Here is a 16,955-nt window from a genome sequence, read left to right as displayed (position 1 = left end):
TCTATTGCCTCCTAGCATGGCTGAGCCATTAGTGGTAACTTCAGGGATAATTCAAGTGATGTGTGATACACAAAAATGTGTGGCAAGGGGGATGTGGGATACAGTAGCCTCCAAGAAATCTTTTTATAGTTCAGAGAGTAAATGCACATACAGTAGATTGCTTATATCGTCAGCACATTAGCTGGAGGGAGAAGTAGATGGATACGGTGATTGTGACCATCTAAAGTCTGGGAATACGTGCTAGCAATGCCATGCCAAGTGCAAACCAGAACCATATGCTCTTTCTGATTCTGTATTTGCAAGCCTCTCTTTTATATTTTTTTTGCCTGAGACTGCTTAGGTGAGTGTGGTGGATTGACCCTGGCCAACAGCCAAGTACCCACATAGCTGCTATGAGTTCCTATTCAATATCCTGCTTTACCATCCTAGAAATGTGTAATGGACACTTTTCCATGCCATTGCTGTATGCATGGTAGAAGCAAATAATGACAAAAGAGCCTCCTCCTGTGAAGCAGAGAACAGCAAGGATGAAAGACTTAGAGGAGTCCCTCTAATTGCATAGCCAAGAAAATTCACCCATTTGCTGTAAAGGAAGGGATTTGACCCTCACTAAAGCTGTATTAGTATAAAAAGACTGCATTGTTTCCAGAAAATGTGTATTTGTCTGCTTGCTTTTTGGTGCCATTAGCTTGACATTCAGAAAGTTTGGAGACCTAAGGACAATCTCTAGAAAAAATGAACAAGTTTTTTTCATGTGTTTGCACTCTATTTCTACTGCACACAAAGTCACATGCACTTAAAAAATGTGTCTTGTGTGCTATCTGAGGGACCAACAGTTTGTTAGGCTCTGCACTTCATTGGAAAAATCTTCACCAAAAACTTAATCCTGGTAGCTTTCCTAGTAGAATCAGTCTTTTGAGGATTTGGGCGATCAGTAAGGACAAAACCAGCCTTAGTATTAGTATTCCATTTGATAAATTGCAGAGATCTAGGCTTCACTTACGTTTGTCAACAGTGACTTTCCAGTGAAGTACAAGGCATTTGAAAAATTACTTCTAATGTTTCAAGCCAGTGGAGGAAGTACTTTTTCAAACAATGAGAAGATTTCCCTCATGCACCATTAAACCAATTGGGGAGAAAAGAAAGCAAGATAGGGGTGGGAGCATGCTTAAGCCTCTAAAGCTATGGTTGAAATAGCCACATGCCAAATTATTTACGTTTTATTCCTGTAAGCTATGCTATGTAATGATAAGGTGCTTTTGTTATGATACCGTGAACCACAAAACTGTAAGAGAGTTTAAGTTTCTTTTCTTTAAAGCTGCCCTTTCTTGGCTGATGTATCTGGGCCTGTCCTGGTCTTATCTTGTTCCTTAATTGTGTGTGTGTGGTATATCCTCCCCATCTTTTCTCCTGCCCTCCATGAAGCATACACAAGATCTGCTGTTGGTCCCCATCCTCTCTCCCTCTGCACCCCCCGACTCTCTTGCAAGATGCACAGATGCCATCTATGCGCAGGTGATACTCAGATCCCTGTCTTGCCTCTGCACTGTCCTCTTCTGTTCAACCTAAAACCTGTCTGGGGCTCCAAAGGAGAGGCTGTCGACTCAGAGTAAACACAGCTTTTTGTCTTCCCCAAAGTCCTCTCTGCTGCCCCCTTCTTTGATTGCTGTGAACGCTTCTGTTGCCCTGCCTGTCACTTTTGCCTGCGGAACAAACACAGGTGTCATCTGAGGATGCCGTTCTAGGAGATGTGAATGCTACCCCAAAATCCCTAGTTAACATGGATAGAGAATGATCTGAAAATTGATATTTGTGGTCTCTGTCAGCTCTTCAATGGGCAGATTAGGCAAAATGTCATTCTTTAACGGTGATGCTGATTTTCTTTGAATTCTGAATGTAAACTGGAGGATATAACATAGAATTAGCTAGCAGGGGTTAAATCACAAGAGTTCAGATGTTATCTGCTCTGATCTCGGTGTTAGATCAAAGGCCCCTGCAGCTCACATAAGTGGAACTCTGCTAAGCAGGTTGGTTATTTTTACCCATTTATAAGGTTTTATCTCCATGGTGCTTTCATTAAAAATACAAAGCACAAACTGAGAAAAAAACAAAAATTGTCACTAAATTACTGATCAAAATAAACCTCTCCTTCTGGAAGGTCACTAGACTCGGGTATTGATGGGGCCTCATAAGGCAGAGAAATGTTCCTCTGAGCTGGACAAACCCTTGTGAAATGACCCCAGATCTCACGGTGGGGTGGGAAGAGTGTTTTCCACTGCTCTTCTGAGTGTCTGCCTCGCACCTACTGTGACTGTGCAAATTGTCCTCTGGATTTTGGCTCTCAGCCATTTTGTCCTTCAGGAATCATACATCTTCCCACGTTAGGATGAGCCCATCTCCTCCATGTCTGTTGTCATGTTATAATGCCACCTCAAATGGAAGGTGGATGTTCGCCAGCTTTGTGGGAAAAGGAATTATTGCAGTGTGATCAGTAGGGCATAAGGTAAAACAGTTAATGCATGTATTTCATAGCTTATTTCTGAGAATGATAGGAGTTCATCAAATTTGGAGATCTTTCCCAGTGACACAGTACGCTAGACCCTGATGTATTTAGTCTAGGTGATCTCTAGTACAAAAATTTATATCACATTCCCACTCTTAATGGCCAGACGTATAAAATTCCTGAGGTAAGATCAGCAAGGGACATAAAGAGAGCTCTTGACTAGTGGGATGGAGGACAAACTGGTCAAAAAATAAAGAATTGTCTGAGGGAGGGAAAATGTTCTGAGTTACAGGAGAATCTTTGTTTCTAACTCTAGGTCCTTCTTCAGTTATCAGCAACGATGATGATTTGGCAAGTCCCCTCCATCACATCTCAAATGGCAGTAACACTCCATCTTCTTCTGAGGGGGGTCCTGATGCAGTCATCATTGGGATGACAAAGATTCCCATAATAGAAAATCCCCAGTACTTTGGAATTGCCAAAAGTCAGCTCAAGCCAGACAACTGTAAGTACAAATGCCTATATGTAGTTCAGTCATTCTTTTTTTTTTTTTTTGGTGCAAGTGCTGGGGCTCCTTAGCAGTGCTAATAGAAAAATGGTGTAAATTCCTGGGAGTAGAAGGGTGGAGTTAAAATGTATGCAATTCGTTAAGGAGTACTTTGGTACATGGGATGAACTGCTTTACATCTGTCAAAGCCAAATTCAGCCCTTGTGATGAATCAATGAACTCAGCAGTGTTAGGCTCAAAGCCCAATCTGTATTCCATCAAAGTCACCAGTAGTCTTTCCACTAATTTCAGTGGTCTTTGGCCAGTCCTGTGCACCTAATGTATTCTTGGGATAAAACACATCCTGGGTAAGAAACAGAAGTCAATATTTGCATTTGTGGCTAAAACAGTGTTGATAACACACCAGTGTTTTGGCTATTGGTGAACAGTGTTTGCACAGCGTCAAGGCTTTCTCTTCCTTTCCCCCCTCCCCCAGTGAGTAGGCTGGAGGTGGACAAGAAGTTGGGAGGGGATATAGCCAGGACAGCTGACCCCAACTGACCAAAGGGATATTTCATACCATATGACATTATGCTCAGCAATAAAAGCTCAATGAAAGGAGGAAGAAGGGAGGACGTTCGTGGTTATGGTGTTTGTCTTCTCAAGCAACTGCTATGCGTGCTCAGGCCCTGCTTCCCAGGAAGTGGCTAAATATCTGCCTGCTGATGGGAAGTAGTGAATTAATTCCTTTTTTTGCTTTGCTTGCACACACAGCCTTTGCTTTCCCTTTTAAACTGTCATTATCTCGATCCATGAGTCCTCTTGCCTTCCTTCTATTTTCTCCCTGTCCGAGGAGTGAGTGAGAGGCTGTTGGCTGGGTTTAACGCACCACAATATGAAATGCTGATTTTTGAAGCAGCAATCAACACTGCAGCAAATAACTGAAAAATTATCTAAAGAATATTGTAATTAATAGTAACTGCACTACTTACTATTTTTCACCTGTACATTAAGGTCGTTAACTGTTTCAGGAAGGTTCTTTCTACCTCTTTATGCTGTGAACTTGTACATACATTTCTGAAGTGTTGCTGGAAGCCTGATCTGTTTCTTTGAGAAGTCATTCTAAAAATTCCCAGTGCAGTTGGTGAGCGTTGGATGTGCAACTAAGTGATATCCATATCTGTATCCCGACTGATTTAGCTTCACAGCACAAACTGTAGTTTAAGGGCATACGATCTAGGTCAGAAACCTTTGCCTCCAGTTTTGCATAGCTTAAAACACTATAATAGGCGCCTTCCTTGATCTGTGCATGGGTGCGTGCATGCATATGCGTGTGCAGGACTTCAAAGGATGTAAAGGCTGATGCCAGGCTACCTATTTGTCTTGTGAACATTAACGCTAATCCACAGCTTGATGATTGCGCTAAGCACAATCCACATAAGGATCTTCCTGCAGTGCAACAGGAGACATTTTCCTGCATTTTTATTATACATTCCCGATGTTGTCTCTTACCATAATTTTGTTGTGTGGCACTATTTTGTAATTAGAAATAACCCATAATCTCTTCTACCAGAGGGCATTTGAATAATCTGGCATAGCATAAGCAACGGAATGCATTAAACAGTCACCAAATTGCTGATACTTGATCAGCACAAGAAAAATGTTATATAGATGCATTGTGATAAGAACATTAATTCCTGTGAAAAACAGAAGCCACTAGGGAATCACAAACAGGCAACATGTCCACTAGAGCTCTCTAATGTTATATAAAAGGACATGCTTTTAAATGAGGCTCCTGTACCTCCACTCCCAGCTGCATTAAACATTGTAAACAAACAAACATCAGTGACTACACAGTATTTCACTTTCAGCATTAATGCCGAAACAACATACATGGTGTTCTGTGAAAAAAAAACAAACCCCCAAACTGTACCAAATACAGAATTCTCTCACATTTAGTAAGCTGCATATTAAGTACAGAAGCATTAACTCACAGCTGACTAGTACTAACTAGGCCCTGATCCTGAAAATACATAAGTCTGTGTTTGGTTTTGTGTGCTGCAATGAAACCCACATGGTGTCAGGGAAACTAATCACGGTACGTGAAGTTCAGCTTGTGCATAAATGTTTGCAGGATGAGGGCTCAAGACTTTGCTATGGTGCTCCTGGGAGATGTGCAGAGCTCACGCTCTGCATTCTGCTACATTGCCATGGTGGTCCAAATCTTTGTGTTATTACTGTTTTAGCAAAGAGAATCAGGTAAACAGCCGTAGTATATAAACTGAGTCAGATATCTTCTACCACACTGAGCATCTGTCCAATAAAGAGGGACATTTAAATTGTCTAGGACAAAAAAGGTCTTCCCATAAATAATTTCACATACTCTCTTTCCCTCTTAGATCTCTCGCCAGATATCTGTTTCTGAATACAGTGTTTCAGGCTCCATTGCAAAGTATTGGAATTGCATGTGTTTAAAAGAAAATAAAAAACTTTATTGCAATCAATTTCATTTTAAATTCCATCAGTGGATCAATAAATCAGTACTTTTCACAGAGTCACAGAATGGTTGAGGTTGGAAGGGACCTCTGAAGGTCATCTGGTCCAACCATCCTGCTCAAGCAGGGCCACCTAGAGCCAGTTGCCCAGGACTATGTCCAGGCAGCTTTTGAGTATCTACAAGGAGGGAGACTCCACTAGCTCTCTGGGCAACCTGTTCCAGTGCTCAGTCACCCTCACAGTAAAAAAGTCTTTCCTTATGATCAGACAAGAACATCCTGTGTTTCAATTTGTGCCAGCTGTCTCTGGTCCTGTCACTGGGCACCACTGAAAAGAGCCTGCCTCCCTCTTTGCACCTTCCCTTCAGATATTTATATACATTGATAAAATCCCCCCCCCCACCCCGAGCCTTCTCTTCTCTAGGCCTAATGCAGCCCTGGATACCATTAGCCTTCTTTGCTGCAAGGGCACATTGCTGGCTCATGTTCAACTTGGTGTCCACCAGGACCCCCAGGGCCTTTTTTGCCAAGCTGCTTTCCAGCTGGGTGGCCCCCAGCATGTAATGGTGCAGGACTTTGCATTTCTCCTTGTTGAACTGCATGAGGTTCCTGTCAGCCCATTTCTCCAGCATGTCAAGGTCCCTCTGGATGGCAGCACGACCCTCTGGCATACCATCCACTCCTCACAGTTTGGTGTCATCAGCAAACTTGCTGAGGGTACACTGCCCCATCATCCAGATCATTAATGAAGATGTTAAACAGGACTGGACCCAGTATTAACCCCTGGGGTACACTGATAGCTACTGGCCTCCAGCTAGACTTTGTTCCACTGATCACCACCCTCTAGGCCGGGCTGTTCAGCCAGCTTTTGATCTACCTGTCTGCTCATCCAGCCCATATACATCAACCGCTTCTCCATGAGGATCTTATGGGAGATGGTGTCAAAAGCCTTCCTGAAGTCCAGGTAGGCAATATCCACTGCTCTCCCCTCATCTACCAGGCCAGTCATTTAATCATAGAAGTTTATCAAGTTGGTCAAGCATGACTTCCCCTTGGTGAATCCATGCTGACTACTCCTGATGGCCTTCTTGTCCTTCATGTGCCTGGAAATGGTTTCCGGGATTAGCTGCTCCATCACCTTCCCAGGGATCAAGGTGAGGCTGACCGGCCTGTAGTTCCCTGGGTCCTCCTTCATGCCTTTCTTGAAGATAGGAGTGACATTTGCTTTCCTCCAGTCCTTGGGCACTTCTCCCAGTCTCCATGATCGATCAAAGATTATCAGGAGTGGCCTTGCAATGACATCTGCCAGCTTCCTCAGCCCTCATGGGTGCATCCCATCAGGGCCCATGGACTTATGTATGTCCAGTTTGCTTAAGTATTCCCTGAATTGACCCTGTTCCACTAAGGGTACATCTTCCTTACTCCAGACTTTCCCCCAGTCTCTGGGACCTGGGATTCCTGAAGGCTGGTCTTGCTAGTAAAGACTGAGGCAAAGGCGGCATTCAGTACCTCAGCCTTTTCCATTTCCTGTATAACCAAGGTCCCCGTCTTTTTGAGTAATGGGCCCACATTTTTCCTAGTCTTCCTTTTGTCACCTATGTACTTATAGAAGCCCTTCTTGTTGTCTTTGACATCCCTGGCCAGATTCAATTCCATTTGGGCTTTAGCCAAATGGATGCTCAGACATGCATCCCTGGATGCTTGGACAACATCTCTATATTGCTCCCAGGTTACCTGTCCCCACTTCCATCCTCTGTATGCTTCATCTTTTTGAGTTTGGCTAGGAGCTCCTTGTTCATCCACGCGGGCCTCCTGGGTTTTTTGCCTGACTTCCTACTCGTTGGGATGGACCTCTCTTGAGCTTGGAGGAGGTGATCCTTGAATATTAACCAGTTTTCTTGGGCTCCTCTTCCCTCCAGGGCCTTATCCGATGGGACTCTACCAAGCAGTTCTTTGAAGAGTCCAAAGTCTGTTCTCCTGAAGTCCAGGGTTGTGAGCCTGCTTTTCACCCTCCTCCCTGCCCTCAGGATCCTCAACTCCACCATCTCATGGTCCCTGCAGCCAAGACTGCCTTTGACCTTCACATCCCCAACAAGCCCCTTCTTGTCGGTGAGTATGAGGTCCAGCAGAGCACCTCTCCTCATTGGCTTCCCTATCAATTGGAGGAGGAAGCTGTCATTGATGGACTCCAAGAACCTCCTGGCTTGCTTATGCCCTGCTGTGTTGACCCCCCAGCAGATATCGGGGTGGTTGAACTTCCCCATGAGGACCAGGGTCTGCTTCTAGCTGGCTATAGAGGGCCTCATCCACTTGTTTTTCCTGGTCAGGCAGCCTATAACAGACACCCACTATAATGTCATCTTTACCTGTCCTCTCTATTCCTAACCCCTAATCTCTCAGTTGGCTCCTCTTCCATCCCCAGGCAGAGCTCCATGCATTCCAGCTGCTCTCACATATAAGGCAACTCCCCCTCCTCGTCTTCCCAGCCTGTCCTTCCAAAAGAGCCCGTATCCCTCCATTGGAACACTTCAGTCATAGAATTCCTCGACACTCATGCCTGTTCCTCTCCACAGAAATCTTTTATAAAAGGCAAAAGATTTATATGACCTGAAGAGAAACCAGATCCAACCACGTCTCCTTGATCCCAACAAGACCGTAGCTCTGCAACTACACACAGATCTCTAACTCATCATGGTTATTCCCCATTCTTTGTCCATTAGTGTACAGGCACTTTAGAGAGGCAGCCAAGTATGTTGATTTCCCAGAAAGGGTTTTGGCCCACCTGGGCCCCCATGCCCTTGACTACCACACCCAGAGCTCTGTAGTCACTTTTGATCCTGTCCAGATTTCCCCTGGAAGTATCATTTGTGCCCACATGGAAGAAAAGCAGGGGATAGTAGTCAGAGGGCCAGACAAGCTTCAGCAGTCCTTCCACAACATCCTGGATCCTGGCGTCTGGCAGGCAGCAAACCTCTCTAGTTGATAGGTCAGGTCAGCAGATGGGTGCCCCTGTCCCCCGCAGCAGAGATTTTCCCATTATGATGATTCACTGTTTCTTCCTGGTGGTCTTGCATGGTTTAGGGTTAGGTGGACCAGGTCCTTTGCTTGTAGGTACATGTGGGTCCTCTTCAACTTTGAGGGCAGTGAACCTATTTTGCCATTGTAAGCCCTTAGGTGGGGCAGGAGCCTTCCCCTTGGTGCCAGAAGTCACCAGCTTCCATCCTTCCCCTTCTCCAGAGGTTGAACTTACCATTCTACTTGGGGTGGACACTGCCTGTGTTTCCGCTGCAAATTTCTGCAGCTCTTCAAGCTGCTCTGTCTCAGAGAAAATCCTGTCTCCCTTCTCCAGGCAGCAGCCTACTCACTTCCTCCCATGAACTGTAAGTACTTTCTGGGAATAAAGAGAACAGGGGAGAAAGATGGGTATGATTTATGGTAATATCTATTAAGGCTTTATAGAATATCATACATTTGTATTAGTTATCACCATAAAATTAACCAGGTACTAATTGGTTGGAGCTGCCAACTCAGCCTGCTTATGAGTGTAACACTCCTGTTTGTCACGTTCATTATATTGACATAGTATGTCAGATCCTGAATGAAGTTCATTCATCCTTTTCTGCCATTCTTGTTTGCTCTGGTATGCATGTGCGCTGCCATTCAGGGAGGGTTCACATCTCTGCAAAGACTGCATCTGTGTGCTTTGGGAAATACGTCTCTTGTATATCTGCCCAACAGCCACTTCTCCAGAAACAGTGGGCTGTGGGAGGGCATTCTTCAATTGAATCTCTCCTAGCGTTTTCCTCTTTCTTGGAAACTGGGACAAAATGTTCAAAGCTCTTTGAACCTCTTGTTCCCTTTCCTTCTTTTTTCTCCCTCTTTCTGTCTTTCACTTCCACGTCTCAAAAGGCAGTAACTGAGTTAATTACGGTGTGATAAATCAGCCAGTAAACTTCTATGCATTTTGCTGTGTTTGGGCAGCTCCTGTTCCTTAGTGACAGCTGCTTGGCTCAGCACACTGTAATTATCAACTCAAAAACAAGATGCTTTTAGGTCCTGAAAGCCTAATGGCAGAGTCTGAACTTGTCCTCAGCCTCGTCATGGGCTACAGCTTTAAAAGGTCCTATTTGGTCATTGTTTGCTTGTGTTTTCACTGTTAGTACTGGAGCTCTGACAGTTCATTAACATGCTGGATCCTGTAGGAAGCTATCATTACCATAAAGGAGTATGGGTCTTTGTTATTCATTAGCTGCTGACATGACATATATAGTTGACTTTTGATTAATGCATCTGTGTGTGTTCTTCTTCACTAAAATAAAGTTTTATTTACTTGTGGAAGGGGATTTATACATGTCTGAAAATTTACAAAGCCCCTATTTAAACAGATGTCTGAAGGGAACTTTGGTGAGCAGCAGACCTGGATTTCTATTGGCTGCAGTGGAACTGAGGATCCCTCTGCTCCTGCTTTATGTCCCCTGCTTACCTGTGTTTGGCTTGCTAGCTGGACAGACAGGCTACGTGCTAACTAGATAGCATGGTGTTGCCTCTGATCTGCTAAGGGGAAAGCAGCCCTGGGCTTTATTTGGTGCAGACCTGTTGCAAGGGACTGTATGTTGTTGACACTATTGCTCCCTTGTCAAACTTATTTGACATTGTCGAACAGACTCAAAAAGTGAAAGATGTGCAGGCACTGTCATTATATAAGCTTCTCAACTTTAGGAATCCTAAAAATGCCAGTGGCATAGTCACTTTAATTTGTAAGCCTAATTTTATATCGCATTGGAACCTTCTGAACTGAAAGGGGCAAAATTAGTTAATGTTTCAAAGAAACAATCTAAAAGATCACAGAAACAGAGGGGCATACAGCTTTATAGGAATCTGCTAAGTCTTTGACTCTGCTACCATGTTATATTGTAGAAATGCTCAGTATGTGTAAAATGTACATGTTCAGTGGCCCAAAATTTAATAATAATGTCTTTAAAACCCTCTATGCATAGTACAAAATAAAATAACAAAGAAGGAGGCCTCCTTCTTATTTGTCTGAAATGTAGAAAAATATAATCATAGAATCTATCATAGAATATCCTGAGTTGGAAGGGACCTACGAGGATCATCGAGTCCAACTCCTGACTCCACACAGGGCAACCTAAATGTTAAACCATATATTTAAGAGCATTGTCCAAACACTTCTTGAACACCAACAGGCTTGGGGCCATGACCACTTCCCTGGGGAGCTTGTTCCAGTGCTTGACCACCCTCTCAGTGAAGAACTTTTTCCTAATATCCAGTCTGAACTTCCCCTGATGCAGCTTTAAGCCATTCCCTCACGTCCTATCACCGGACACCAGAGAGAAGAGATCAGCACCTCCCTCTCTGCTCCCCCCCACGAGGAAGTTGTAGATAGCAATGAGGGCACCCCTCAGCCTTCTCTAAGCTGAACAAACTTAGTATCCTCAGCCACTCCTCATAAGTCATGCCCTCTAGTCCTTTCGCCATCTTTGTTGCCCTCCTTTGGACACATTCTAATATTTCTACAGCCTTCTTATATTATGGAGCCCAAAACTCCACACAGTACTTGAGGTGAGGCTGCACCGGTTAGCTATACTATGCCTAATGCACCCCAGGATACAGTTGGCCCTTTTGGCTGCCAGGGCACATTGTTGACTCATATTGAGCTTACCATCAACCAAACCCCCCAGATCCCTTCCTGCAGGGCTGCACTCCAGCCTCTTGTCCCCCCAGTCTATACGTACATCCAGGATTACACCATCCCAGGTGCAGAATATGGCATTTGTCCTTGTTAAATTTCATACAATTGGTGATTGCCCAGCACTCTAACCTATCAAGATCTCTCTGTAAGGCCTCTCTACCCTTGAGGGAATCAACGGCTCCTCCTAATTTAGTATTGTCAGCAAACTTAACTTAGTGTACGCTTAAGTCCTGTGTCCAGGTCATTGATAAAAACATTGAAGGGAACTGGCCCTAAAATTGAGCCCTGGGGGAACACCACTAGTGACTGGCCACCAGCCATATGTTACCCCATTTAGTACAACTCTTTGAGCCCAACCCTTCGAGCCCAACCCTTCAGCCAACTGTTCACTCACTATGTTGTGTACATATCTAGCTGTATGCTGGACATTTTGTCCAGAAGGATACTGTGAGAGACCATATCAAAAGCTTTGCTAAAATCCAAAAAACCCACATCCATTGTCTTCCCTTCATCCGCTAGATGGGTGACCTTATCATAAAAGGATATTAAGTTAGTAAGGCATGACTTTCTCTTCATGAACCTATGTTGGCTTTGACCGATGACTACATTGTCTTTCAGGTGTTTTTCAATAACTCCCAGAATAATCTTCTTCATAATTTTACCAGGCACCAAAGTGAGACTGACAGGCCTATAATTACCAGGGTCTTCTTTCTGGCCCTTCTTGAAAATTGGAATAACATTTGCTAGCTTCCAGTCAACTGGGAACTCTCCAGATTCCCAAGGCCGTTGATAAATAACTGAGAGAGGTCTTGCAATAACATCGGCCAACTCTTTCAATACCCTGGGATGAATCCCATCGGGCCCCATAGGCTTATGTGCATTCAATTGCAGCAGCAAATCTCGTACAAGTTCAAAGTCAACTGGGAGCTTATCCATAACCCCAGTCACGGTCTTCCAACTCAGGGCTCCGGGGGTCCTAGGGCCCATCATTGGTGTTAAAGACAGAAGCGAAGAAGGCATTAAATGTCTCTGCTTTATCTTCATCTCTAATGTCAGCTGAAAGATAACACTATCAACTTAATGGAAGGAGATTTATCATATTCTCTGCTAGATCTGTCAGTATTATATGAAAATACATGCAAATCCAAGAGGGGAGAAGAGAAAATATGTCACATTTTTTGCAAGGGAAATGATCTGGGAAAGTCCTGCTGTTCCCACTATCAATCCACAGCTTGACTATGGCTCAGTCCTTGAATGTATGAAGTTTCTTACAAGTCCTGCTTCTCAAACTGGGATCCTGGGATGCTTTTCACACTATGCCTGTTTCTGAAAACAAAAGCAGAAAAGAGTTAATACTTTGAAGCCAGTATGTTTATTAGCCCTTTGTCCCACAAGCGTCTATCCTAGGAGATACACAACATGGTACTTTCCCATCCTTTGCTGAGTGCTTCTATTTCTGCAGCACAGAAGATCCCAAAAGATTAGTATCATGCTGAGGGAAAGGATTTCCTGCTCTGAGCTAGAAGGGTGCTGGTGAGATCATTGTCTCCAGTTAACTTAAACATGGAAGAGGGACCACAATAAAATAACATCAGCAGGCATTTTCTATAGCAACTCACATGCAATAGCCTTGAAGTTCTACAACCAGTAATCTTTTCAAAGCAGCACATTGAGATTCACATTTACAAATCAATTGCAAAGGATGGTCAAAAATTCAGCACAGTTTTCTGCTTAGAGTTGATTTACTGTAATGTGTTGGAAAGCTGGTAGTGGGCTGGGAGCAGCAAAGAGAGAAAATACAGACTGAATAATATCTGCCATTTATTTTGAACACAGTGAGCCAAATTTAACTTTCCGTTATTCTGATATATCCCAGTTGTTTTAGCACATAATAGATCAAACCTACATTTAATACATACTTATCACTGAAATCGAAACCAATTTCAAGTTACTAAGGCTCGAGGGCTTTGCATACCTTAGTTTTCTTATGTAAGGTCAAATTCATTCCTGAAAAAAATGTCAACTTCAGTATTCTTGTTTTCCTGAAAGGTGAATTTAGCTCATAATGCTCATGCATTTAAAACAACGATAGCATTGCTATTCTAATTTATTATCAAGTAGTTCCTCTTTGATTTTAAGGATCTAACAGAGCATGGCAATATGCCTATCTGTACCCAAACTGAAAGGATCTTGGCCAAATAAAATAAATAAATTACTGTATCAAAAGGGTGAGATAATACCCCTCACTGTCACGGAGGAAGCGAGACTGCACTTCACTCGTAAGAGAGAACCAACAATACGCTTTATTGACAGAAAACAGTGAGTTAACAAAGTTCAATGGTAAATGCGACAGTGGTTTAACAAGATTCAATGGCAAGGTACACTTGATTATTTACTGCATAGAGGACAGGGTCAGACAAAACTGTCAGGGAGACCCTCCTGTTGAGCCGTGAGGTTCAGAAAGGACCCCCTTGCTTTCTAAACTCCTTCTCAGAGAGGAATCTAGGTGCGGCTGGATCTAATCCTAGTCCCAGACTTGGTCAACAGTTTATGTCTAAAGGATTATATATGCACAATCAATCCTTTATATCACTTAGCTAAGATTTCAAAGTTTAGCATGCTATTAGTCACTTACCAAGGATCTGTTGCGGCAAGGAAACTCTCAACCTCGAGGAGTAACCTTGAGAGGCGTCCCTACTCAAGGGGAGATCCTGGCGTGCAGCCCACTGCCGTGCAGAAGAGCTCAAAGGGCTCTTGGGCTGCTCACTATTTATAGGGGTAAGATGATTGATTCATAGTCATATTTGCATACTGATAACTGTGGTTAGGTGGGCGTATTTCTCACAATAACCCTTGGTTATTGTGTTGTTATCTGGCTCCCAAATCCACTTTGAATGGAGGCAGCTATCACTATCAGCATCCGTTAACGACCGCCCCTGGTAGTTATCGCTTGAGGAGGGTTACAGGAGATAAAAGGTCAGGTTGGGCAGGGGAGCACACCATCACACTCACCAGAAATCAAATATAAAATCTAAAAGACAGCAAACACTGAGTTTCAGCCAGAGAGGTGCCAATCTAGCTACAGCAAAATTAATTTACAGCTGGCAAGAGCTGTGGTGCCCCCACCACTGTGGGGGAGAAGGACTGTCATCTGGGCACCCTCCCAGGAGTTGCAGCACTATATCATGGAAGGAAGTCTAATTCTCAGTCAAGGCAACGAAAACTTTGGGGTTTAAAATATAGATCCTGGGAGGGTTTAAGTTGTAAACAGAGCATCTGAAAGGTTTAGCTATAACAACACAAATTTATCAGATTTATCATCAGATGTAGTTCTTGACTACAGGTTTTCTTCTCATAGGTGTCTCTAGTTCTTCTTCCAGGAAGACCACTGCCCATGGAAGCGCCTTCTTCAAGTCACCCATTAAACGTCTCTAGTGTTAGTAGTTCAGTGAGCAGTGCTGATGGAGCCTGTTTCCTGTGGCTCTTACTGTTCATCAAGCAGTGAGCCCCAGCTGCAGCCAATCCATAAGGATAGAGATTTCTCCTCTGCTCTGCTGTGTTCATAAGATATATTCATAAGATATTTAATCATAATAATAATAATAATCATAATAATCATATTTAATATCATAAGATATATAAGATATATTCATAAGATATATAAACTTCTAGCACTTGTGATATTGTAATTGGGTGAGGTGTTAAGATGAGACACACACACAATTGCATAATTTTCATGCTCTTTAGGAAACCTAGCCTTAAAAGGACTAGTGTGATCTTTGGATGTACAGAGAAGTAGGGAGCTGATTTTATGTTTGTATTACAGCCTTGTGGAGAATGATACAAGAATGTGGCTTCCAGTTGGAAAAAACAACTGGAAACAACTATTTTCTAAAGGATATTGCAAATTTGCCCAGAGAAGAGCCATAAAAATGACTGGCAAACTGGACAAAATGCCTTCCAGGGAGGGGCTTCCATCTCTCTGCCTTACCAAGAAGACCAAGAAGAATGTTGATTATGTATATCTATTCCTTCACAATGAAAAAATACAAGACCTTAAAAGGATGTTTAAACTAGTAGAGAAAGTCTCCTAAAAGCCAATGAGGGAGGTGAAAGCCAGACAAGCTGGAGAAAAAAAAGGAGAAAAAAAAATAATAGCACAGACTTTCAAATCAAGACTGGCACAACCCCTTTCTGGAGGTATTCTCCTGCCAAATACAAGCCAGTTCACTCAAAACTATGCTCCATGTTGTGCAAAAGGTCAGCTTAGATGGTTTAATGGTCACATAGGGAAGAGCTATGGATGTAATCTACCTGGACTTCTGTAAGGCCTTTGATACGGTCCCCCCACAACATTCTGGCCACTAAATTGGAGAGATATGGGTTTGACAGATGGACTGTTAGATGGATAAGGAATTGGCTGGATGGCCGCGTCCAAAGAGTTACACTCAATGGCTCAATGTCCAAGTGGAAACCAGTAGCGAGTGGTGTCCCTCAAGGGTCCGTACTGGGACCAATACTATTTAATATCTTCATCAATTACATAGATATTGGGATTTGCATGCACCCTCAGCAAGTTTGCAGATAACACCAAGCTGAGTGGTGCAGTTGATTCGCTTGAGGTAAGGGTTGCCATCCAGGGGGACCTTGACAGGCTTGAGGAATGGGCCCATGTGAACCTCATGAAGTTCAAGTGCAAGGGCCTGCGCCTGGCTCGGGGCAATCCCCAATATCAATACAGGCTGGGGGATGAATTGATTAAGAATAGCCCTGCAGAGAAGAACTTGGGGATACCGGTGGATGAAAAACTGGACATGAGCCGGCAATGTGCACTTGCAGTCCAGAAAGCCAATTAGATCCTGGGCCGCATAAAAAGAAGCATGGCCAGCAGGTCAAGGGAGGTGATTCTGCCCCTCTACTCTGCTCTGGTGAGACCCCACCTGGAGTACTGCGTCTAGCTCTGGAGCCCTCAGCATACGAAAGACATGGACCTGTTGGAGCGGGTCCAGAAGAGGGCCACAAAAATGTTCAGAGGGCTGGAACACCTCTCCTATGAGGAAAGGCTGAGACAGTTGGGGTTCTTTGGCCTGGAGAAGAGAAGGCTCCGAGGAGACCTTATTGCAGCTTTTCAATACTTAAAGGGGGCTTATAAGAAAGATGGAGAGAGACTTTTTACTAGGGCCTCTAGTGACAAGACAAGGGACAATGGTTTTAAACTGAAAGAGGGTAGATTTAGATTGGACATAAGGAAGACATTTTTTACGCTGAGGGTGGTGAGACACTGGAACAGGTTGCCCAGAGAAGCTGTGGATGCCCCATCATTGGAAATGTTCAAGGTCAGGTTGGATGGGACTTTGAGCAGCCTGATCTAGTGAAAGATGTCCCTGCCCACGGCAGGGGTGTTGGACTAGATGATCTTTAAAGGTCCCTTCCAACCCAAACCATTCTATGATTCTTTGATTCTATGTGGTGGTAAAATGTTTAGACCTATTTTTTGTGACCAAGGAAAAAGCACTTTTACACTCTCACTGCATTTCCCTTTTTAATTAAGCACACAAACAATTTTACACTTATACCGTTGAATGTCTTGCTGTCTGTGGCTGAAATCAGTCACATCCAACTTAGTGAATTCAATGCAGTCAGGTGATCCTGAGCTGCCCATTTTGTTGGGACCCAGTCCAGAACGTGGTGTGATCCTCTCTGTTCAGCCTCACAATCAAAGGTAGGTTTCCTGGGGGGTGAAAGCCCACACCTATAGGT

At 43.7% G+C, this 16,955-nt stretch overlaps 1 protein-coding gene and 1 non-coding gene across 3 annotated transcripts in view; one reads left to right on the top strand and one right to left on the bottom strand.

Annotated features, from left to right (window-relative positions):
• LOC143171995 (BDNF/NT-3 growth factors receptor-like) overlaps positions 1–16,955 on the top strand; it is a 214,913-nt gene that overhangs the window by 130,261 nt on the left and 67,697 nt on the right. For both annotated transcript variants that reach the window (XM_076361201.1, XM_076361203.1), the window contains one exon: positions 2,820–3,008. In XM_076361201.1, the coding sequence (XP_076217316.1) occupies positions 2,820–3,008 (189 nt within the window). The remainder of the gene's footprint in view (positions 1–2,819; positions 3,009–16,955) is intronic.
• Positions 7,999–8,112, bottom strand: LOC143172301 (U5 spliceosomal RNA). The gene has a single exon (XR_012997323.1). It is a non-coding gene; the product is annotated as a U5 spliceosomal RNA (small nuclear RNA).

This window comes from Aptenodytes patagonicus, chromosome W, assembly GCF_965638725.1.
Source record: "Aptenodytes patagonicus chromosome W, bAptPat1.pri.cur, whole genome shotgun sequence".
Taxonomy (NCBI): Eukaryota; Metazoa; Chordata; class Aves; order Sphenisciformes; family Spheniscidae; genus Aptenodytes; species Aptenodytes patagonicus.
This window is presented reverse-complemented; position numbering and strand designations above follow the sequence as displayed.